The sequence below is a fragment of the Astyanax mexicanus genome, chromosome 6, assembly GCF_023375975.1.
Source record: "Astyanax mexicanus isolate ESR-SI-001 chromosome 6, AstMex3_surface, whole genome shotgun sequence".
Taxonomy (NCBI): Eukaryota; Metazoa; Chordata; class Actinopteri; order Characiformes; family Acestrorhamphidae; genus Astyanax; species Astyanax mexicanus.
Genome location: NC_064413.1, coordinates 12145581 through 12172033, shown reverse-complemented (window position 1 = coordinate 12172033; position 26453 = coordinate 12145581). Strand labels below are relative to the sequence as shown.

General features: G+C 36.1%; 1 protein-coding gene across 1 annotated transcript; it reads left to right on the top strand.

Moving 5' to 3' along the window:
• The first annotated feature begins 10470 nt into the window (after nt 1-10470).
• On the top strand, nt 10471-25103 carry asb10 (ankyrin repeat and SOCS box containing 10). The gene is made up of 5 exons (XM_007234587.4): nt 10471-10983; nt 16136-16403; nt 19078-19582; nt 23025-23138; nt 23630-25103. Exons 1-5 carry the CDS (start codon nt 10644-10646, stop codon nt 23813-23815), a joined length of 1413 nt encoding a protein of 470 aa, XP_007234649.2. The 5' UTR covers nt 10471-10643; the 3' UTR covers nt 23816-25103.
• Nucleotides 25104-26453: the final 1350 nt, after the last annotated feature.

Below are 26453 nucleotides of genomic sequence, written 5' to 3'. Positions count from 1 at the left end.
GATTATCAAACACACTTTAATATAGTAAGAGTAAAGAGTAAACCTGTTTATATAAAAAGCTCTATTTAACTGATACATTTATTTATTAAAGGAAAAAAAACAATCCAACCAATCTAGCCCTGTGTGAAAAAGCCACTCCAAAAACTTTTTTTTTTTTTTTTTTAAGCCATTCAGAGATGAATTTGTGTGTGCACTTTAAACATTGTCCTGTGGCAGAACCCAAGTACACCTGAGCTTGAGGTCATAAACTGATGGCTAAGCATTCTACTTCAGGATTGTCTGGTAAACAGCAGAATTCCTGGTTCCATCTATTACAGCAAGTTATTCGGACCCTGAATCAGCAAAGCAGCCGCAGACCATTTTACTTTCAGTATGATGTTCTTTTTCTGAAATTATGTGTTACCGGTAGTTTTAAGCCAGATTTAACGAGACACACACCTTGCAAAAAGTTCCACCTTTGTCAGGTCAGTCCAAAGAATATTCATCCAAAATCCACTGTATATATATGTGTGTATATATAAGTAGTATATTTTTCATTGATTTTTCAAGGCAAGTGTGCGAATTGTTCAAATGCATCAAGGGAATATATAAGGCCATTAATATTAATTTCATCATCAGAAATCAGGCCATTTTTACTAATATAAAATGATAATGTTAAAAAAGATGTTTTAAATAACAGCTACTGAGAGTGGCGGTAATCTTCCACTGAATCCTAAACCTAAAATCACATTTAACTCTCTAACCCTGTCCCTTGTAGCATCATGTCATTTTCTGCTTTATGGGAAATAAATAGGCCTCAGTGGGGAGCACTGGTCACACAATATTAGCAATTATTTGAAGTTTCTTCATTGAGGCCTAACAGTGATCTGATTGTTTTTTATGTTGAAACGGTATGAGAAAGGAAACAATATTAACAACAGCGATCACATTTTGTGCATAGTCTACACTGAAAATAGTTTCAACATATCAGATTGAATATGAGTTTCATTCAGACTCTTTATTACCATAATGTATTTGATTTTATCACATGAGTTTAGAGATCACTCCTGTGATCATTTTCTAAAATGGCCGCCTCCGTTTATGAATATTCCAGTTAATTCCATTCAGATCAGAACCAAAACTATCAACACAAACGTAAAACCTTGAATGTGTATATATGTCTAAGCACACCTTTATTCCCTATGTATGATCATAATAAAAATGAAGGAAATATTTTTATTCAGAACAGATTAGTTTGACAAATAGTGAAGACATTTCGTTATGAAGTAAATATCAGCCATATTGAGTTTTCCTCCCTTGATTATACAATATGTACATAAGAGACTTCTTTTTCTTATAGGAAACGGCTTAGGCTACTAACGCATGAAAAAACAGCACATACAACCAGTGGCAGCTCTAGGATTTTTTTCTGAGTAAGGGGCCATTGAGGTGCCAAGTATTATCTCACAAGTCACCCCTGGTTAAAAAAAGTTAAATACTTAATTGTACTTATATATACTTAAAACATAATGAGAAATGTCTAAGTATGCTGTAAATATACTAACAGATTTATGTACTTACTTAAATTATATTAAAAGTACATATTATGATTTTATCAAATGTTTGAAAGTAAACTTTGATCATACTTCTCAAAAAGTACAATATAGTGTATTTAAATAAATAGACTACTGTGAAGTACACTTTTAGTTTAATGCAATTCAATATACTTTTACAATACTTATTTACAAATATACTTTTGTACATTTTTAGCAAAGTGTGTTAAAAACAACTGTTACAGTAGTTCACTTAAAGTACAATGTATCATGTCACTTTTTTTGAAAATTAATTAAATTACTACATTGGTAAAATGTTTAAAAAATATACAAATTATTATAAAAAATATAAAATATTTAAGTATTACATTAATATAACATTTAAAATGAATTTCAATGATCTGTAATTCTAATTAGGAAAATATAAATATAATTAAATTATAGGATACAGTGTTAAATAACATTTAAATGTCAAATGTTTCTGATATACCTGGTGTTTAATAGTGATACAGTTGTAATACTCATTAAATGTATTATTACTTTACTTTAAGCATATTTAAAATATGGGGTTACATACATTAAGTAGTATGTTTAAATATTACTTAAGTACTTAAGTAGTTATAGTATATTTAAAATAGCTCTATTTTAGTACAGTTAAGTACACAATTTAATCAAGACTTTTGTACAAGCTTTATACAATTAAAATATAATAAGTATAAAAAGCGTTGTTCCATTTCAGCATTGTTTAAAAATACAGATTATTAATCTTAATTATTAATTAATCTTAATAATAAAAAATTTTCACTAGGGACTCGATGTTCCAACACATGAATGTAATTTTTAAAAAAGTAAAGTAAAAAGTAAAATTTGTGCCAAAGGTTTTACACACATAAATCACAATCACACACAAAAATCCTAATCAAACTTTTAATAATAAAAAGTGTAAAAGTGTATGTTGCAAATTCAAAACAGCAAAAAAATAGCAGTTATTTGAAAATAATTTGCGTTTAGATTTCTCAGTCTTTGCTTTCGTTTTTTTTTTTTTTCTGTGAATTTTGCTGCTAAAATGCATGTTGGAGATACAGCTGCTCCTCACCTTGCTGGTTAGCGTTAGCAGTTGAAGGAGGGTGAGGGTGAAGAGAAGTCAATTCGGACAGTCTCCACCTGCAGCTCACGCCAACTACAGCTGATCTCACTGTGTGGCTCTTATAAAAGGATTAAAAGTTCTCTGATATTGTATCATTAAACTGCACAGACATGCGCAGCTAGAATAACAGCTATGGATAACAGCTAATTTACTATTAGCAGAAATTCCTAATTATAAGCACTAAGTACTTTTTTATATGAGAGAAAATTATATCAGAATTCAGATTCAGTATTTGCTTTACCTGGCCAGCAATTGTCAGGGTCCAAGCACTTATTTAGATAATTTAGATAAACATTTCTGTACTGGCATAGAGAGGTTGGATTGAACCCATGACTTTCATAGCTGTGTTTTCTACAAAGATGCCACTCAGCACCCTTTTTGCAATTTTTACAACAAAATTCACATGCTTTGCATTACTATAGCTTTTATCAAATATAACTAAAACATATTAAACATTTTATGTCATTATGACCCTGTGGAAAAAAATGTCAATTTGGTCAAATATTGGTTTAAATAAATAATTACTTTGAGGTTCCAAAGTTTTTTTTTTACTTTACTAAACTACAGCCATAATATTTAAATTATTAGGTTGTCCCTAATAAGTTCTTATCAAATGGGCCACAGATACAGCAGGCAAAGATTAAACTCAATTTGACTGGTAGGGGTTGTTGAGAAACAGATATTTTGATGCTGTGAAATTTGGGATTCCAAAGAATCATGTGGTAAATCAGATTTCATCGGATTCCTTGTTAGCAATCTTTAGATATTATGTGAACTAAGCTCCACCCCAGCAGGAATAATTGGTACATGGAAGTGAATCGGTTAATACAAGTAAAAATGTGATATGTTAAAAAATCCAGAAATTACCAAAGTTTTGATCAAACCCACAACCTTGTGTTTCAAAGGCCACCCAGCACCGGCAGCAGCAATGTATTGTTGCGAGTAAAAAGGAACCCAGCACCTTTCTTTCAATTATTTACATTTGAATTGTTAGCAATATTATTAAATATTATTTTTAAAAAAATCAAGTGTCATGATGACCTTGTGGAAATAATTTGTCAGTTTGGTCACAGTTTCATAATCTACAATAAAGTTATAGACCCAGTTACGGTTAACCAGTTAATGCAAACCACTGCTTACTGATTCATTTATGTACTGCAGCCAATTTATTAAATAAAACTAAAGTTCTTTTAATAATTTTGTACTTAGACTTTCCAAAGATTGTTGAGATCTGATTTGCGAACATTTGATAAGAAAAACCCAGAGACTAGTTTAAATGTTTAAATCACTTATCAAATGGGCCAGAGATATAATAAGCAAACGTTTAATTTAACTGACCAAGTATTTGTTGAGAAACAGATTTTTGCAGATAATCTGCAAGATATAACAGATAAACTGCTATAAAATGTCTCGGATCACCTCCTGAGTGATTTGTATCAGTTGTAATTTTTAGGTGTTATACTTTTTGTGGCTTGGCCTGATCCAGATAAAGCCTGATACTTATGATGCATAAAGTGACCAGGTATAAATTGGAGCCCCAGAAGCTTTCACTGAGAAAAGCAACAGCAACAAATCAAAAAGTAAAACATGTGAAACAATCAAACTACTAAAGCTACTGCTGTTCTCACAGTAACAGCCTGGTCACCCCCAATATCCAGACCTCAGCATCATTAAATGTTAAAAGATGACTTGAGATAATGAGAAGCAGAAAATACCCTGTTAAAGGTGTCCTTCTGCTAAAATCTACTACCTTGTGCTTTGTGAAATACAATAGGTCTCTCTGACTTGTATCTGCATCCAGCGCATGAAACTCTTTCTCAACCTCCATTGTCTGCAGTAGCAGTTGTTCCAACTGCATGACCAGCTCTGCTTACTTTCTGGACCTGGACTACCCAGCTCTGTGTGTAACTATAGGTTTACATAGGATCTCCAGTAGATTTCACATTTCACATTTTACAGACTTTAAGACTAATTTAGTGGCTGAACATTACACATGTTGTAAAGTAACATATTATATTGCAAAGACTGTTATTATTACACTCGCTGGTGTCACAGTGCTGTTAGCCAATCAGAGGCGATATGTTTGCATGTATGAATATTCATAAGAAAGAACGAAACTTTTCACAAAAACCAGCTCACATAGCTTTCATTCATACTAGAGACCACAACTAGACATTTGAAAATAAATGAAAATTACACCTTTAAGACTAAATTTTGGAGATGCGAAATATTATTCCATCATATTTCTACAGAAAATCTGAAAGCAAAGTAATTTAAGATCATTTTAATATACTTTCTTGATCTTTAGTATGCTTCACATTTACATAAGAAAGATTACAGGATAGCAGTTGGTAAATACTAGTTTCTGTACCTATAGTATATTATACAGTACGCCATGGAAGCAAGTTTGGCTGTATAATTTATACAGTTCTGTTTAACTGCAAAAACAAGAAACACCTTGAGTACATGATCCAATTAACCTGAAGATACAAGTGGATGATAACAATGGATGTTGCTTTGTCGATTAATATTTAGTGTACAATTTGCCCACTTACTGCATTAATACGGAACTATTGCAATTTTGTGAAGCAAAACAGACACTTTGGTGGGAAACAAATGTGCTTTTTGTTTGACATTAATCAGAGCTGCAGCGGCCCAGTCTGAGCAATGGTGGATGTTAATGTGGTGTATTGCGTTCCCCTCCCCTCGCCGCTCTCTTGCTCCTGCAATGTGCCTCGCTGATGGCCTGATGTATGCTAATGAGAGCATGTCTGTGGACATATTACCGTGCGTGTGATAGGGCCATTAATGACAGTGTCTTAAGCACTATCATCATCATGACCATTTCCCCCTGATCTCCCGGTTCCTCGCTGATCCCCCTTCTCTCTCCGGAGTCATCTCTCTCTCTCTCTCTCTCCCTCTCGCCCTCTCTCTCTCTTTTGGGAGAGTGTTATAAGCACATTATGGATTGGGACATTAGTGACTAATGTAGTCACTGGGCTCCGCATTGTTTTGGTGCGCAAGTGCATCATTAGAAAATGTTCCACTTGGCGGGGAAGCGCGTATTAAGTCCGCTCGCAATGAAATGAGGTTGTGATCGATTGTTAAAGTTATTGAGAGCTATTAGGTTGAAATATGAACCTCTCAATTGTCATAATGAAGAGGGGCTCCATTTGTGCGGAGATCAACGGTACAAACGTATGGCATACCAAGCATCGCAGGTACCCGGGCCATAAGGGCCGTTAAGAAAGGCGGAAGTCATCATCGCCGTCAGGACATGCTGCAACACATCGCTATCATTCAACCCATCCAAACTCTCCAAACATCCACAGAAATCAGCCATAAAGGGGAATTTTGCAGTTTTGCTGGTCAACAAAGCTCTACGGATGCTCACGCTAGCTCTGCATCGTTTTACTCGCAATGACTTAGTATATCAACCAACAGCAGCACAAAACTGCGTGATTTTCATCTAGAAGCAGTACAAAGCCATTTGCATGCTAACCTCATCTCTTCATCACACATTGAACATTTCCATTTAATGCCATGCAGATTCCATTCGGCTCGGCTATGCCTCCCATCAGACTCTGTAACACGAGCACGACTTCTGTGGTCAAACAGCGACTTTCTGCTGTTGCAGTTGTTTGGCATGCCAGTACACATGCATTTGTGCAGTATTTAGAGTGGGGATTGGTCAGTCTTAATACCAATACAGCTGTATGCAAGAGTCTGGGCAGCTCTGTTGAAATAAACTTGTGGAAATTAAAATAATGGTGCTTTCTACTGGTACCTGCTCAATACATTTAATTTGTTTATATTTTCTATTTGGCAAATTTGATAGGGGGTTACTAATTCAATGCAGTAAAAAATACAACTTAACCAGTTTGTGTTGTGGCAAGAACTTCATATTGTATAATACTTTGAGCAAGGCAATAGATTGTGATTGTTTAAATCTAATTTTAGACAAAGATACAAATATATATATATATATATATATATATATATATATATATATATATATATAAATTTATATTTATAAACGTTGAACAATACCACATTTCATCATCCCTTATTTTCCACTTCTTCTAAACTATTAAGCTGTTATTAATACAGTTGTCTAAATGTATTATCATCAAACCCACCCAATTAAACAAATGCTCAAACAATGAACCAATGATCTACTCTCCTATTAAGCTTAGAATGTTAGTATGACTGAACACATCTAGACTTTGGATTCAAGGGGTTAAGCATTTGTGAATTGGATTTGGAGTGTAATGAAACATGATAATAAATAGCCTCCCAAAAAAAAGGTCCTTCAGGTAGTTCTCCATGTGCTGCAATCTTGAAATTGATCTTGATTTCCACAGAATTTCGAAATCTGTTCTCCTATCCTACCTATTTGTTTGTGCTCGTCAGTCGATTTATTGTGATGATTTCAAGATGGCAGCAATCAGGGAACTACCTCAAGGTACAGTCTTTTTTAAGTTGTGCTTAAGCTACCTGTGCACTTTTAAAGTTCTCAGTATCTTATTTTGAATGTCAGGGCCCTCCAAATTCAAAAAAACAAAAAAAGTGGCGCCACTTTGAGTTTGTTCATTGTTTAAAAATAGCAATTTCTTTGTATAGGAAACACTATGCCCTTATCACTAGCATTGGAAGCCTATTGGAAGCATCGGCTAAAAGCGCTGTGTTCCCGAATGCTGGGGCTGAAAATGATGGTGGACTATTTGACAAAATGTTTGTACTCTATATCATGTTTTTACTACACTCCAAATCCATTTCACACCGGATTTCTCCTTTAAGAATCATGTGCCAAACAAAATGTGCCAGAGAGTTTTCCTGCCTTATGCCCAATGATTGTGGGAAGGCCTTCAGATCCACCACAATCCTGACCATAAAGAATATGATGTAGTGATGGAAGGACTGATGGCATGATTCCACATTTTCACGTTTGATAAAATATTTATATACGTTGGGTATATAAATACTGATGTATATCAGATACCATATTTTCCCCTTTCTTAATCTAAACAGTTAATAAAACATTTGTCTTAATCCTCTTTGTTTAACACAGACATCTCAATATCAACATACTCTAATTACATATTAACATGTAGGCTTGAACACATATAGGCTGGGTTCTAGGGAAGAATATTTTTCTTAGTTATGTTAAAGTTTTGTGATAGATTTTAGTCATTATTGAGCTGATTCTGATACTAGGAATCATATGAGATTGGCACATCTCTAGTTCAATTAAGCAATAAGAAGCATTAAGATGTTGAAACATGGTTTGTCCAAGTAAACTTTCTTAATTATAAATGTATTATTTAAATGACTTAACAACTTCACACACAATCATACTGTACAGACAATTATCATGTACACACTTTTTGAACATTGTTACGTTCCTGTGTAATTTGTGTGTTTTACTGCAAATGTGTTTCTACACCTTAACTCTACACTTAACTCTCACAGTTTACGAGGGCTTCCTGCTTCAGGGGCGATGACACAATTTGAGCGCCACATAAGTACGTCTGTTATTCCACTAAAAGAAGTGTTATTGCACAATAAATTAGTCTCAACCAATTAGTTTGCATTGCTAAGTCCTCCCCTCCTACCAGTGTGCCATTAATTAGCGAGTTTGTTATTACCGCTGTCTTTGCATGCCAACTAGATGAGCCTTCATATATTTCTTTATTTCTTTCCCTTTAATTTTAATGGCAGGCGCAGCAGTCAAGTCGGCAATAAGTGGGAGATAATCAGCGGGAACTAATTGCCTTATTGTATTGATGAGAGTTAGGATCATTAGATTGTTTTCTTAGTCCAGTCAGAGGCCTGTCTGACCACTGAAGATCACAGATGGCCAGATCTCTTGTTTATCTTGCCTCTGTCACCTACAGGGACTGAGACGGACGTGTGTGTGTGTGTGTTCTGCAGGGAGAAAGAAGAGCTTTTGTGTTTGTGTGTGTTTATGTGTGTGTATGTGTTGTCTGCAGGGAGTAAGACGAATGAGTGAGAGGAGTGCTGATTTGATGCAGTTTTTCTTTTTCCCCCCTTTCACCCCTCTCTTCTTTCCTTGGTCGAGAAAGTCCCTGCCTCCACAAAAATTGAATGTCCACCATTTGAGAAATGAATTTGTGGAAGTCGCTGTCTCTTTTCCCCCATTAGTAAGTGTTTAGTTCAACGTTTTAAATAATTGCGTTACGAGGAATGATATTTAAAATACATTTGGGAGGCAATGGGGCGGGAAAGTGCCTACATGTTTTGCTGATGACACCCGGGCCATTTGGAAGACATCAAAGTAGAGAGGAGGTAGCCCAGATGCATATTATAAACTCATTATGCGTATCATTTAAAAGGATGTACTCCAGCAGCAAAAACAATCTTGCCATTCTCTCTCCCTCGCCAGTAATGTGTGTTTGCAAAGTCGGAACTCTTTGATGCCTTCAGTCAATGTGACAGCTATTACTGCAGCTCTGCAGAACACAATCAATGGCATATATATATATACATATGTATGTATGTATATATATATATATATATATATATATATATATATATATATATATATATATTGAAATCACCATCATCATCAAAGTATAGATCAAACTAAGCAATGTTTTTTGATGGAAGAAAAATTGGTAGCTGATTGTATAAGTGGAAAACACAGGCCTGATTAAACTATAACAGTGTGCTGCTTAAAAAGAACAGAACTTGCAATGTCTCTTAAATGTTTTTTCAATTCAGCCCACCCCATGTTAAAATTAATGTCCCATAAGAAAACTATACTCCAGCTGAACCCTGAATTATGTTCTAAATGATCTTCTATATCAGTATTGGTTAGAAAAAGTCTTTATAACCAATAAAATAAAGTTTATATACTTTAGTAAGTCAGCTTTCCTGAAATTATTTCCAGTTAAATTCTGCATTGTTTATTACATTTTCCTTCAAATTTTTAAAACCCTAAGTGAGCTCACTTAGACTTAGTATTTGTGAGACCTCATCTTCTATTAAAAAACATCATAATTACTTAGATCACAGGGGATCACTAGATTTTTACTAGTTTCCAACACTCATAAAACTTCAACAGGGGAAGAGCCTTCTCTCATAAAACCCCCAAAGTGGTGCATTTGATTATGCCTCAATCTCAGGAATCCTGCTGGCTAGTAAAAGTTAACTCCAAATAATGGCTGTTCAAATAATGTGGTTAATCACAGTAGATTGTGTTCCTTAAAAAATGAAATCATCATTTAAAAACTGCTGTTTGTATTTACTCAGGTTATCTTTAAAGTTAGTTTAATAATCTGAAAAGTATGACAAAAAGCAAAAACAAAAATATCTGTAAGGGGTAATACTTTCTTTCTCAGCGCTGTAAATAAATTAAACAATTTATATAAAATATAAATAAATAGATTTGACGTTGTAAATCAGTTGATATAAAACTAAATAGAGCCTTTCTCACTGTCTTCAGATTAGACATGCTAGACGGGTTATGGGTGTATAGTGTTTCACCTAATGTTGACAGGTCATGACTTTTGAATTTATTTGTATCTATTTGTAGCAAGCAGCCCAGCCAATAATGATAGACATAACAAGTCATGAGTGTATCACAAGCCTTATGCAGAATAAGCTTATGATCATTTCAACTAAATTTTACCCTACTAAGAGTGACAGACAATGATTGTGTACCCATGAAAATGTGTGTTTAGCTGCAGTAGATATAAACCTGGTATGCGGTGCTCATGTGATCACAGTAAAAATAGATTACTGCTCCCAAGCACCGAGGCCCAACTCAGATAAAGTATCAAAACAGCCCTACTGAGCCTGTGCTGGATGAAAGCTCAGGGTGCACATGGCCATTCACTAGACAACAGGCCATCTCAGCACTTCTTTATCCAGTTCTAAAGGATAGAATTAAAGGCCAAGTTCATTTTTCCCTGGTGAAGTGTTGTACTGTGCTGTTCAGCATGTCCAGACGAAGCTTCGCCTTCACTTCCACAGCCCTGCGCTCTCTGGAGCAGGACAGGGACCTGCTCGAGAGACAACACTACCAGAGGAGGCTGGTAGACCCAGTGGTCAGTGGATATCTTCTGAGGAAAGAAGCCAGAGAGAAGACCAGGTTATCCAGACAGACTCTACCAGAGCAGGTCCCTCCAACGGTGTGCCAGGACCTGTTGGTGCAAAATGCCCTGTTCACAGGAAACCTGGAGGCTGTGAAGGAATTCTTCCCTAAAGGCTCTAAAGCCACCCTGGTTATCCAGCCTGAAGGAGGAGCTATGCGCTGGGTCTCCGATGGGAAGGTGAGAGGTAAGAGAGAGGGTTTATTATTTTTAGAGGGGCTGAAATAGTCAATACCCAATATAAAAGTTATAAAAGACAAATATATATTGTTTTGTTTTTGTTAATTAAACTGTATTGAAAGTTAAATATTGTTACTCATATATCCTTCAGCACTATTGAGCTTTTAGCTAATGCTCCCAACAGGTTTACAATGCTAGGAATAGGGGCATGTCGTTGCTTATGCAAATAAATGGCTATTTCTACATCATTAACAAGCTCAAAGTAGCTCCAACTTCATTGGGAGAACATTTATTTTGTAAAAAAATACATCCATTCCAGCTAGTGCCCAGAATATATCTATAATATTAATGCATTTCCACAGAATAAATAATTAATTTTACAATCTGTCCCGTCCTACCTATTCATTCATGCTCTTCAGTCCACTTATTGTGACCTACTTTCAAGATGGCGTCTCTCTGAGAACTACCTGAAGGTACTGTGTGTATAAATAGTATTTTTTAATAAACTTCCTGTGACTCAAAGTTCTCAGTGCCTCAGGACCCTCATAATTCTACCAGTATGTGTGGTCTGAGCTACTTTGAGCTCGTTAGTGGGTAAAATAGTGATTTCTTTGCCAAATGGCCAAAGATATGCACTTATCGCTAGCATTGTACGCCTGTTGGGCACATCGGCTAAAAGTGATGTATTTCAGGATGCTGGGGGGAATGGAGGAGGGTTATTCAACAAAAGTTTGTACTTATCATATTTCACTACGCCCCAAGTCCATTTCACACCATATTTCTCCTTTGAGGTTTTAGTTTAACAAAATGTTTCTTCTATCTAAAAGATAAAGTACAGTTTTCATTTACTGGTTTCAGTGAGTGTGTTTACATGCACATCATAATCAGATTCCTGCATCAGAGTTTGTCAGTAATCTGACTAATGCATTTAAATGAGCTTAGGTAATCAAATATTGGGGAAATGGAATTTTAGAAGAAACAGGTGTAAATCATCACTGGATGATGAAAATTCAAAGGCTACTACAGCAGGACAAAACCCTGGATGCACCGCAAAATTGCTGAATGATTTTCATGGCCCTAAAAATCCCTGACCCTAAACATTCAATTGATTATCAAAAGCCTTTAAATTGAAAGCTTTCCCCAATGAATTTTACATTGAGACATGTTGTGTTTTTTATATTCTGTATATGTTTGATATGTGAATTATCTTTTTTTTAACTTTTAGAATAAAATTTTATCAAAACAAACGATTAATATTTTATGCAGTTTAACATAAAATTAAAGCAACTATTCCTTAAAAAAAACATTTTTTTCAGGAATACCTGCTACCAAAAATTACAATTTATCATACATACATTTTTTTGCATATATTCTTACAGTTATGAACTGTGCTAGAAAAGGATATATCAGTATAAATAAACATTATTTTCCAGACATTTCTGGAAAAAAACAGAGAGGTCCTGTTATATTGGAGAATTTCTTTTTTTATATTGTAAGGAATAAGTAAGTGTTCCCATGATACTTTGGAACTTGGGGTGACTTTGGAATTTGTGCTTAGTTACAAGGACCTTTAGTTTTGTTAGTAGTGTTAGTGTACTTGTGTTATCATTTTGTGTTTTATTAATTGCTAATTTATTTATTTTAAACACTTTTCATTGTTAATTTAAACTTTGGCTTTGCTTTGGGCCCATTTTATTTCCTGTTATTTTGAAAGTGTAGAAATTATTTTGAAACTGTGTAAAATATTAAAGTAATCTTTAATATTTACCTTGTTTTGCCCTGTGGAAATCAGGTGATCTGTTACCTGCTTGCTTATTTTCTACTTAAAGCAAAATTTACCCACTAATGCCTTTATTTTTTATTGCCACTGTGCCATTATAGTATATCATCACTGTTCAATGAAAAACAAGCATCTGATGAATAGAAACTCTCCAAAATTTCCACAGAATGTTGAGAAGGTTTTATCTCTCTTCTGAAAAGTTGCTGTTTTGGACATACATATTTTTTGTTAAACAGCAACAATATGTTTCTCACCCTATCATCTAGTGCTGTGAAGTACAAAATACATAAATACCAATGTGCCAAATAGGCATGTGTTGTCAAAAAGAGTGTTTACTATTATTATTATTATTAATTATTTATATTTTACTTATTTTAACTTAAAGAAAGATCATATATTTTATGCATATTAATAAAAAAGGTGATCTTTTATAGAAAGACATCATTCTTAATAGACAGACTGAACAGAGTGTTATGACCACGCTTTGATTCTACACTTACTGTTAAGTTGATCAGCTCTACTGAGCATACAGAATAGGACTGTAGTCCGGTATCTGTTTCTCTGCATACTTTATTATCCTTCTTTCATCCCTTTTCTTTAATGGACAGAACAGACCACAACAGAGCAGCTAGATATTGAGTGGTGGATCATTCTCAGCACTACAGTGACACTGAATGGCATGGTACAGTGGTACAGTGAGTGACACAGCAGTGCTGCAGGAGTTTTTAAACACTGTGTTTATTCTCTGTCCTCCACTCTATTAGACATTCCTACCTATAGCTGCTCCACCTTGTGGATGTAATGTCACAAACAGAAGCTCTCAATCAGTTGCTGCACAGTTTGTGTTGTTCATCCTCTAGTCCTTCATCAGTGGTCACAGGACGCTGCCCACAGGACACCACCCACAGAAAGTCACCCACAGGAAGTCACCCACAGAAAGGTGTTGGCTGGATATTTGTGGTTGTTGGACTATTATCAGTCCAGCAGTGAGGTGTTTAAAAACTCCAGCAGCACTGCTGTCTCTCATTCTCTCATACCTGCACAATGCACACCAACACCACGCTAAGCTATTATAGAATTACATTAGTGGTGATATTTAGTCAGTTATGGTCATAATGTTTTGACTGAACTGTGTAAATTCAATAACCTGACAAGAAGAGACAGATCTCATCAGCTGCAGATCCCAAAACACCCCATGCCTCTAATGTATTCATAGAGTCATATAACACCCAGCTTCCCTTAAAATAGCCCCTGACCCAATAACAGAGCTCAGACTACCCAAACATTACCCACGAGAAACAAGGGTCCCACCAGTCAAAGCAACACCCAACCAAGAAGACTCCCTGTAGACCCCTGAAGTTGGACTCTATCCAGGCAGGAATTTTGCAAGACCTCAAGCAGGAATCCACATTCTTCCTAGACATGGGACCAAAAATTAAATACCGGAAGCAGAAGAGTTACCGCAACGATGTAATTGCTACAGCTCACGCTTCAGGATGCGTCCTTCAGTTCTGGAACGCACTTTTGGTGGGCGATGAGATCACTGTGATCAGCATCATTGATGACCCTGAATATGTGCATCTTATGGATGCTATTTATGATACCAGTAACATAGAGGAGTGGAAGAACTTCAGGTTCAACTACAGAGGGTTGAGTATGTCCTGAGCTGATTTTGTGTAATGTATTTACAATAATAAGAGTTGTTTCATGAAGATTTGCTCATTTGAATGTCAGTATATTTCACTATCGTGTGTGCTGAATCTTTTTTAATTTAAGGTCTCACATTTCATTTAATATATAATAACTAGACTCCTTGGGGGTCTGCTTTTACTACTTTTAAAAATTAAACTCAGGACTGGCACTAGCCATTTGAGTGCCCTAAGCACAAATGCTTTGTGGTTCCCCCACACAATACATCAGAATGTCAAATAATGGAAAAGCCAAATGGGAATGTTTCCTAAGTTTGACTTCCCATCACTCCAAACGCTACAGTAATATAAATTTGAAATGATACCTTAAATACATGAGATGATTATGACTTATGAGGTGAGATATGATATCCCTTTGATTTGTTTGCTTATAGGACTCTAAATTCTGGTCTATATACAACCAACTGTTGCAATTTTTCAAAATTTCCCTTCCCATTACACCAAATTTCTAAAGTAATGTCACTTGAATCCCACATGATTATTCCTATGGAAAGTGGTTTTCAAGACACACAGTGACATTTAAGAGCAGTTTTTTTTTATAAGAGTTCAAATTGTGGTCTATACTTAACGTAAGGTTTCAAATATAGTTATTAAACCTGAAAACAAATTTCTTTTATTTTTAATCCGAGAAAAGTCTGTATTTCCAAAATGTTAAAATGCTCTACAAATGTTATTTTTGTATTGCTTATATCTATAAATATGATATGCATTTTTTATTTTATTTTTTTAAATATGTCTTTATTATGATTTCCATTATTATGATGATTTTTCATTAACCTGATTTTTTGGTGCGTTAAGCGCAGTGTGTGATCTGTATGGGACGAATTTGAATCCTTTATTTGTTGCATTTTTCTTTTTCTTTTGTGTAATGCTTAACCTGGTTTTAGTCACTGTGCCAAAAGTATGCTTATGTTCGTGACACTTTTTGTGGTACAGTTTTTTTTTACTAAACTAAGCTCCCATTCATTTGTTTGACCAATAACATTAAAATAACATTTACATACAAATAAACAGGACCAATCATATTTTTTACATTATAAGGCACACTTAAAAATCTTTAATTTTGCAAAAGATCTTCAGTGCACATTATAATTTGGTGCGCCTGATGTATGAATTTTACCAGTCAGGTTGTAAGGAGCAGTTAAGCCACTTTGCTGCATTATATTTTAGTTCTATAGTTTAGTTCTCCAGCACCAAGCCTGGAGCAGTATTAGCATTAGCTGCTAATCGTGCTAGGGGCTAGCTCTTTTGCTGTTCAGAGGCGAGTCGGCCTGTAACCAGCTGCTAACCCCAGGTAGCACTGCTGGAGCAGCATTACCATTACCCACTAACCAAGCTAGTTCTTTTACCATTCAGAAGTGAGTATAATCGGCCTTTAGTCTGCTGCTAACCCCTTGTGAATGAAAATAGACCAGAAAATAGTAATTTATTGGAAGTGCGCCTTCTAATCCAGTGTGCCTTATGGTGCAAAAAATATGATTTATTAATGGGTTAGCAAATGGGTATTTGTTAACCCATTAATATAGGTCCTGTATATTTGTATGTAACTTTTATATCTATGTTATTGATCTTGTTACTGAAACCACAATTCAGTATTTGCTAACCTCCTCGCTATATTACAGATTGTTGGTTTTTGGTTAAAAGCTTGTCTTTTTTCCTCTGTGATTCAGGACTGTGGTCATTGACATATGAACAGGAGCTGACCACACCGCTGCACATCACGTCAGGCCGAGGCTTCACCGAGTGCCTCAGGCACCTGTTGCTGAGGGGAGCCAATGTTGATTTTGCCCCTGGGGGCACCACCGCCCTGCACGAGGCCTGCGAGGAGTGCCAGCCAGAGTGCGTCAAACTGCTGCTTCAGTACGGTGCCAATGCCAATGCTGTGAATGAGGACGGACTCATGCCCCTGCACGTCTGCACAGAGCTGGACTCTCTGGAGTGAGTTTTAATAACCATAACAGTAGGAATCATTTAAATAATTACATAAGTAAGAACAGCTGCACTACAGGTAGAGTATAAGATCATAAATTATGTGATATGGAGGTTACACCATAAATACTGTGACCTCTAGCCAACATAACTGTTATAAAGTCATGTTTACAGTAGGTCTGCCAATGTAAAAGCGTTGACGCGCGCTGTTAATTAGGAATCAGTAACGCGTTACTATTTCTTTAACGCAAATTAATTAATGACTCCCTACTTCCGTCGTAATCTGCCCCGCCCCCGCCCTGTCTGGCTGAACGATTGAACGGCGCGCTCAATCAACAGTAACACTCCAGTTAGGACTTCCAGCTCCGACCCAGTCAGAGATCTCTCTCTCTCTCTCTCTCTTTCTCTATCTCTGTCCTCATCCCTGAGATTTTTATACTTATCAAATTAAGTTTAAATTCAGAAATCCTCACAAACAAGCTGAGACATTTACAACACAATTTATCATGCATTCTTTATTCCAGCACCCAAAGTTGATTTTATCTCCCTTCAAAAATACAACTACATACTATTATTTTAATTGACACCACTAATATAACTTACAAATAATTGCATTTTACATTTCTTACATTCATTCTTTTATTTACATTTAAATATCCATTATAAAAATTTGCGTCTGAAGAAAAACAAATGTGATTAATCACAGTTAATCACAGACTTTTGTTGTGATTAATCTGATTACATTTTTTAATCAATTGACACCACTAGTTTACAGTCATGGATTACTGGTCCTGAAGTAACCACAAATAAACTTCACTTAATATCGATTAATATTTCATACAGATTTACATACAGATATTTTAAGAATTGCATGATATCTGTGTTAACTTAAAACAGATATAAGGCAAAAAATATATATTTACTCAAATTCCTCGTAAATTAATAAGAGCATGGTTGTTATAAGTTTATATATATAAGTTTTCTAAATGGAAGTTTATATACAGTAGTAAACACTTTGAAATAGGCCCAACTCTGTTTCACCAGATCTCAGTGCAATTTGGGACAAATATACAATAATTTAGGGATCCTACTTGAGGGTTGTCATTACTGTTATAATATCACCACTCCTAATGGCCAAGTGTCACTAGCAATTTTTAAGAGATGGTAGTTGCTGCAAAGCCCAAGTCCAGGGGGTGGGGCTGGATCTGATACAACTCCTACGTCATGTTTTCATTGGTCTGAAGCAGACTGGCCCCTAACCCTAACCCTTGGGAAGAGTTGGATCAGATACAGCCCTACCCCCTGCACTTGTGGTTCTGCAGCGAGTGGTATTTGCTTTTAATGGGGGAATCAAGCAATCCTAAAAGAAGTCCCAGCACCCTTAAAAGTAAATGTGTGTTTTTTTTAAACTAAAGTTTGTCTCTAAGCTAAAACATGTTTAAATCTAAGAAAGTATATCATTAAACAGAATTATCAAAATGAAAATGCAGGAGTGCATTTCTCCACACTGCTATGCTCAAACACAAAATTAAACAGCAGTTTGATGCTATTTTTATTAAGTAAGCTAATGCTGCACACACTGGTTAAACTGGAGTGAAAGAGGCTAGCTGTGGTTGATCAGTTTGCATAGTTATACTGTATTAAAGTATTTTTTTAGCAATTTAAATTAGACTAAATAAATGCAGCTTTGGAAATAATTTGCCCCCAATAGTTGTATCTTTTTATCTGCTAAGAAGATGTTTAAAATGAAAGAAACACACCTCACAGCCCTGGGAACCATCCTCAATTCAATTTCCTGTTCTATTTTAAGGAGGTGTGGCTAGGTTCGCTGGGTGCTCTAACACTAGAATCACTCTGCAGTAGAGACCATTAATATTGTATTGTTACACTATTATTGTGGAAATATATTAGTAAACAGATAAATTAAAAAGAACATGTGTTGTTTTTAAGATAACAATTACACTCACTATCAAAAAATAGCTGCACTCAGAGGGAATCAAACAACAGGAATGAATCATACCCATGCATGTCTATAATATATTGATTTAGAATGGCAGCAGTTTATGTTCAGAGATGAATCCTACTTGTTGAGACAACCAACAAATTTGTGTGTGGAGGCACTATGGTCAGTGACAAGATCAATCAATTGTTTTCACAAGTCACATGTCCAAAAGGCCTGGTGTAATGTATGGGGTACAGTTTTGTACAATCATTGTTTGTCTTTATTCCAGGTACTCTGACAGTCCAATATTGCATTTATGAGTTTCTGTACATAGTAGTCCTTTTCTGAAGGTGCACTATTTCAACAGAACAATGCTCCTTCACATACTTCTGCTTTCTACACAGAAATAATGCCATGGCCAGCTGCATCACCAGACCTACTATCTCTGATTAAACATGTGTGGGATGCTATTGGACCTGCTATCAATACTTCACCCCTACCATAGAATATGCAGGAACTGTATGAATATGTAAGCTGCATGGTATGGATTAGCACAGGACACCATTAGGAACCTCTATGTGTTACACACTACTTCTGTATGTGCAGCTCAATAAACCAGTATAAACCAATGAACCAAAGGGTGTCCATCTCAGACGCTTCCTTCTGGGTGCAACTATTTTTGAAAGATTTTTTCTTTCTTTGATGACAAGCGTAAATATAACTTTCTATGGTGTCTTACAGATGTGCCAAACACCTCATCCAGTTTGGTGCTGCAATTAACGGCCGCAGCCTGGATGAGAATGACACGCCTCTGCACGTTGCGGCTCGTCACGGCCTCCCCGGACATGTGGGGCTCTACCTGCGGCATGGAGCTCAGCTGGAGCGGCAGAACGACGAGGGCCTTACGCCACTCAATTCAGCCTGCTCACAGCCACAAGACCTGGGTGCCCTGGAGCGCTACACTCAGGTGTGCAAGCAGCTGGTCGAGGCTGGAGCAGACGTGCACACAACTGATGTTGACAAACAAACACCTCTACACATGGCCTGTAAGAATGCCAGTCCAGATGTGGTGGATCTGCTGTTGCAAAATGGTGCCATTGTCAACGACATGGACTATGGTGGGGAGGCACCCATGCATAACATTCTGAAGATGGTGGCCTATAAGTCAGATCACCAGCCGGAGAGGATAGTACAGGCTTTACTGAACTATGGATCTATCAGAGTCTGGCCAGGAGCACTACCTAAGGTAAGTGTGTATTTCATGAATGGCCTGAGACATTTTTAACATGTGACAGACATTAGTCTACCACTGTTATTCATCTCTAGAACTCTAAGATTTTGGGGGATCTGTTGGTTTTGGAAAATTAGCTCTTACTTTCTGATTTGTTTTGAAGCTAAGTAAGCTAAGTAAAAAAAACTGAAATAAAAAAAAACACATTTTCTCTACATTTTTCTTCGGTTTATTTACAGTAAGCCTAGATTTCCAGATTTCCACTAAGGCTGGGTGCAACAGCCTCAATATAACCCAACAGTGATACATTGAGGAACCCTGAGTGTTCTGGTAAGCCAAGGCAATATTAGCTATTGTTTGATCTTTACGACCTTTAAAGGTCGTAAATGTGCAGGCTACACACTGATAAAACTCGCTTCTGACCGGTGAAAGAGCTAGCACCTAGCACAGTTAGCAGCTAATGCTGCTCCAGCAATGCTAGCTGAGGTTAGCAGCAGGCTACAGGTCGATAATACTCCCCTCTGAACGACAAAAGAGCTAGTGCTTAGCACAGTTAGCGGATAATGCTAATACTGCTCCAGCCCCGGTGCTGGAAAACTAAACTGAAACTCCTGTATAACGCTGCACTTCAGTGGAGTGGCTTTACTGCTCCTTACAGCCTGACTGTAATACACATACATAAAGTGCACTGAATTATAAAGTGCACTGAATTATAAAGTGCACTGGATTATACTTTGGGAAAATGAAATGATTGTGTGTGTTATAATGTAAATAATGCCTCTCCACTGGGCCACAGAATTTGCTTCCACTTATCAGTTACTTTTAAATGAAGTCAGTATTGGGTTATACAGCAGACAACCCACCACTAGACTCTCCCATGGGCCAAGTTATTCTCCCACATATACATACTACAGCAGATTCCTGATACAATGCACCAACAAATTAAGATAACATATCCCAGACTCTTAGTCTTTTTGATTGCTGCTAACTCCCTGAAATAAGTTTTAAAAGGTGAAGTGTCTTATACAGTTATGTAGTTTGCAGGAAGCCTTTGTAATTAAACATATGGACATTTGATAAACATTTTAATCGGAATATAACTAAACAAATAATACTGAAGGAATGCCTTAGAAATATTTTTATAGTAAATAATTAATGAAAGTGCAATTGTCTTGTGAGAAAAATGTAGAACATTCCCACATTTATTAATACATAAAATGCCTGGAATGGCAGTGATTAGGGCATAGTGTTTTCTAATAAAGTCAGTTTTTTATGGTTGATATGTAATTTTTTCTTAATGGAACTAAGATCTAAATATGTAAGGGGGTGTCCTAATTTATAATGATTGTAAATTATTTTTATGCTTATAGTTAGGGGGTTTGGGTATATTTTATGGGTATGTATTATTTTAATCTGTAGATTGTATTGAAGGTAGTGTTGCTAATACCAAAGTAGGAAATTATTTATGGCTCTACCCTAAAATTCTAATGTTTTGTAGTGCGGGATCTTATGGGCCTCTGGAAAAGGACCTCACACAAAAAATTACTCTCTGTGAATATTAAAACATACAGAGCAATAGTAAAAAAGTAGTAAAAAAAAACAAGTTGGTGCTTATTTAAAGCAAATAATGTTATAGCAACTGTGTGTCAGACTTGTGAGTTACAGTAATAAGAAAATAATTATATAATAATTAAACATTTAATTAAACAACAAAGTGGAACAGTGATTACCTGCTCCAGCAGTTTCAGGCCTACCAACATCACTCCATCCAGGAGGTCACTAAAAACGAGTCCAATAAAAATGCTAGGGGGCATCAGTCGCTACGATGTTGTCTGTTTTGCTATATTTTTACAATATCTGTATTTTATTTGTTAAGGACCATATAAAACAATCACCATTTACTTAAACGGAAATGGTGACATTGACAAAAACAACCACTGAAGGATAAATTTTTGGGTGTGCATACACACTCCATGATAAGAAGCATATTTCAGATTGACCATCTAAAAAAAAAAAACTAAAACTTACATCAGCAGATATTTGACCTTCTGTTTTTATCTCAGGTATTTTGGGTCCAAAAATAAATCCAGTTAGTGTTTTATAAGCGAATGATTGAACAGGCTGATTAAATGCAACCAAATCAATTTCTGATTTTTGTCAGAAAAAGTGCCTGATGGAATATTAAAGGATTGTTGATGACAGATTAAAACATGCCCTCAGGTTAAACCTGTATACACAATGATTTACAGAGTTCATAGTGTAAACAAACTAGTAAATCTTACAGCTGAATTCAGGGCTGTGAAATGTTCTTGATTTGCTTGATTTGAGCAGACGTTTTTAGTTTTGCTTTAAATGCTCTGCTCATGGTACAATTCTCGCACTACTGTACAACCAGCGAATCCCACTTGTGCCAGATAAATTGCCTGAGTCTTAACGAGGCAAATGTTAATAGGAGATTAATTAACACTAATTGCAGAAGTTCTCGACAATCCCCCAGAGGGGGGCCCAATCTGTTCATCAAGCCAAGTGCTTAATTATTCTGCTCTGCGCTCCCTCTGAAATACGCCCTCCGACCTCTGCCCTTTCCAAAACAGGTGGGCATATCGCTCCAGGTGGAAGCTGCCATTGTTGCTGTGATCTAGATGCAGCCAGTATTTCTTAAATCATTTAGCTGATTTAAAAAGAAACTGTAAAACTGTTCTCCATTCATGCTGTTAACACAAGCCACTTCACTTGTCATCGGCTAATGTTTAAATCAGCATATGAAGTGGCTTACAGAATGTATTATATAACTTCATATATCGATTTATTGTACATTTGTTGTGGTAGTTACACTTATAACAAATAGTGAGTCACTGACATTTTTAATTCATTTTTTAATTCATTTTTAGAAAATTGCTAAATCATAGTTTTTGCATTTCTAACAAAATTCTTTAGCCTCAAGCCTGAATTTCACAAATAGCATAATGATAAACAGAATAACATGATAAACAGAAGAGAAAGACATCTACGTTTAATAGGAAATGCTGAGAATTTGCAACTGCAGACGCCTCTTATGGCTCCACCCATTCACCAATGTCCAAACACAAGTTTATTAATAAAATTCACACCATTCCCAATACCTTCAGTCCCACCTTTTCCACCTCACTAACCATTAGTGTGTAGTCACTCCCCCATTCTACCTTCCCTCACTTGATTATTCTGGTATGGGTGTCTTGCTTCAGTATTAAGAAAACGTTTCCACTTTTCTCTGCTGGCTGGTTTCATGCTGGTTGAGTGTAAAAGTGGCCACTCGCACATTCATTTAGAATTAGTTTGGTACACCACCGGTTATTAACAGTAAACTATCCTATTTAATTTCTGAGTGTGAACACATTACCAGTAGTAAACGTGGCTAGTACACTATGCATTGAGACACAGGGATGATGCTTTTGATGTGTTTGTGTATTTCATCCAGGTGCTGAAGTACTGCTGCATGTCTCCACATACAATAGAAGTGCTGCTAAATGCTTACAGCCGCATCAAGGTTACAGACCAGTGGGTGGAGGCTGTTCCTCCAGAGGTGTTTCAGGTGAGAAACAAACACCACCTATTCAAACAAACCACCAACCAAACACCTGGCAAAAACCCAGCAACACCATAGCAACCAGCTGCACCATTACAGCTGTATCACAAACACTTAGGAACACTGTAGCAACTACCTAGTAAACACTCAGGAAGACCATAGCAACCTCCTGGTAACACCCAGCAGCACCAAACACATAGCAACCACATAGTGAACACCCAGCAGCAGCGTAGCTAACACCTAGCAATCACTTAGAATTGCCTCCACTATGGCGATAGCAATATCCTAGTTAAACATCCTGTAGCACCATAGCAACCAGGTAGCAACACTGTTTGGAAGTGGAAACAAATACCATTCTGTGGTTTCATCTGAAAATGCATGTTATTTTAACATCACTACCTGTAAGAGTACTGTAAAAGACCCAGTGGGTGGTTGTGTGTTGTTGTGGCACGTCCACATGTTTCAGCTTAGTGCTGTTCTCTGGCTTCTCTCTACAGCAACACAGAGAATTCTATGAGTCGGTGTTTGCATTGGCCTCTACTCCTCGCTCCCTGCAGCACCTGGCCCGCCACCGGCTACGCACCTATCTGGACAGCCGTGTGCACATAGTGGTGCCCAAACTGGGCCTGCCCACCTTTCTGAAGGACTATCTGATGCTGGAGTTCCGAGGCTATATTCACTAGGCACATGCATGATCGTCTGTTTAACACTTTATCATAGGTTGAATGGTGAAGACACGTGTACTGACCAGCCCTTTGCCGTGCAATGACTGTTCAGGCTGCAGCAAATTATTTTTTTACCTAACATTTACAATTGTTTAGATTTTTCATGGCATTATGATATTTCAATTTTTTTTATAATTTAATCTGATTAATGTGATACTATTTAGAACTATGGTTAAAAATACACTGAACACACAAATGTATCCAGATGAACTATTTAAACAGCCAGTGAAAGATTATTAAATCAATATATATTTTTTATTGTTCATTTGAAAACCCATTTAAAAATATATATTTTAGCCAATCATAAAGTGATGCCATTAGAGTCCTCACTATAACTGATAATAACATTCCAAAAGCAATTGAATCTCCAGCTTTGCCAGACTTACCCACCCCAATATGGTCTATTATTTTTACACCTCTAATCAAAAGTGTTTGATAAAGCATGCCCATATGAAAACCAAATTGCCTGTATTAACTCCTGTTCACACTAACATGGTTAAAAGTGATCTCTTTTCTCTTGTGCACAAGAGTGAGTATAGTCTGAAGATGTATTAGTTTGTATAGATTGTATAGTTTGAATGTTATTAAAATGAGTACAATGTATTTAAAACAAAAAACACCTTTTTATGAAGACAAGGATTCGCACAAATACAGTTTGTGTATATTTGTGAAAAAGCTAAAGCTTTGACTAGAGAACAATGACTATTGTTTGTGGGAATTGAGTTCAAAGATTCAGTAATGTTCATTCCCTTATGTATTCACTGATTTGTGAAAGCACATGTACAGAAAACATGACTGTGGATTACTTGCTGAATCATGCTGTGTTAATTGTAGTTATAGCATCTCGGATTACTTTACTAATTTTGGATTAAGAAATTTAAGCTAATATGTTTTAAAATAATAAGATAATAATCATAATTGATCTTTCTTTTGATGTGTGGGAGGCTTACTGGTCCTGAGCACTCTCTGAAATTTTGATAACTGTCTTCACCACAAGGGGGTGCTGTGGATTTCAGTGTTTTAAGGTTCTTTGGACCTCTTTTTAGACAAATTGTCTAGAAGGTCAAAAACTGGTTTGTTAAGTTTTACATTTCTAAATAGTTTTGCAGAATTATACACATCAGCTCATCAATATACAGTCATATGTATTCTTCATCATTATTGTGTTAATTAATTGGCCGCACCCTCAACAAGATGTATGTACTTAAAATATATGCACTTTATCTAATAAAGTATATTAAGTTTGATAGCATTAAAAGATTGAAAAGTGTGTTGAATAATACATTGGAAGAATCTGCTATGCTAGCTACAGTAAAACAAAATGCACTGAAGCAGTGTGGAGCTGGAGGCAGTGCACTTTGCAGATGTGCTGTATTGAGAGGGAGATTATGGTGATTGGGCTTTGGAAATGGAGGATGATGATCATGCTGGAGGAGAGGGAAAGTGGAGTAAGATCTGCTGTAAACAGGGAGGGTGAGGGGCACTTGGGTAATGATCCTGATATGGCACTTCCAAACCCACCCTCACCCACCCACAGCACAAGAATTCACAAAATCATGAGGCAATATAACACTACTGTTAATGATAACAGCAATAGACAACAAATTACTAAATGCAGTAGTAATACTAGTAGTTATTGTAGTATAATAATAATAATAATAATAATAATAATAATAATAATAATAATAATAATAATAAAATTCACTGCTTCTTTAGAATATTGTCCAGCTCTATATACAACCCTGCTAAAAAAAACAGCTGGTTAACGAGCTAGCCTACCAGCCTAATGTATGTTTTTTTCTAAATGACCAACTGGCCATGAACTGTGTTTTTATTTAGCTATTTAGTTGTATAAAGGGTTAGGCGATAATGTAAAACAAACAATACATGAAATACATGAGATTTTACATTAAAATTGCGATTTTTAGTTCTTTAGCGCATAACATGTACAGTTGGTTTTATGTGTAAACAGGATTTGAAGTGATATCGGTTCATTTACATTTCATTATTTTTTTTTATTAATAAACAGCCTCCTTTAACCTTAAATGCAGCTTTTATATTAAACATGGTACATCACGTCCTTGTATTAAATTCGATTAGTTGATATATAACCCCTAGTTTTTTAATAATATTTTGTTAATATACAACTAGGGGTTGTATATCAGTTAATTAAATGGTACCCTAAATGTAACGTAATCAAACTTATTATATAAACTTATATATATATATATATATATATATATATATATGCTGCTTTTAAGTTAGAAGGAGGCTGTTTATTAATTTAAAAAATAATAAAATGTAAATGAAACAATATCACTTCAAATCATTTAAACCTTTCCAGTCACCTCTCGTCTCCGTTAGCGTTTCAGAAATTACTAAAAACTTACAGATAGAGACACAGAGACATAGAGAGAGAGAGGGGGGGAGGGGGGGGGTGCACAGAGGCTGTCTGTCTGGTTTCAGCAGATCAAAGAGCCCGCTGATCCTGAATGGAGTCATTTGTAATTATGAGACTAATTAGCGCTCGGCGGCCAATCAGAGTCGGGGCTGCTGTTTATGTCCGCAATCACGCTGCCGGTCGGAGCTCTCGCGC

Bases quoted from the DNA above. Each gene is read 5' to 3' on its own strand.
- asb10 (XM_007234587.4), top strand. From the start codon at position 10,644: ATGTCCAGACGAAGCTTCGCCTTCACTTCCACAGCCCTGCGCTCTCTG. The intron at 10,984-16,135 runs GTAAGAGAGAGG...TCTGTGATTCAG, and splicing joins CTCCGATGGGAAGGTGAGAG to GACTGTGGTCATTGACATAT. The intron at 19,583-23,024 runs GTAAGTGTGTAT...TATTTCATCCAG, and splicing joins GGCCAGGAGCACTACCTAAG to GTGCTGAAGTACTGCTGCAT.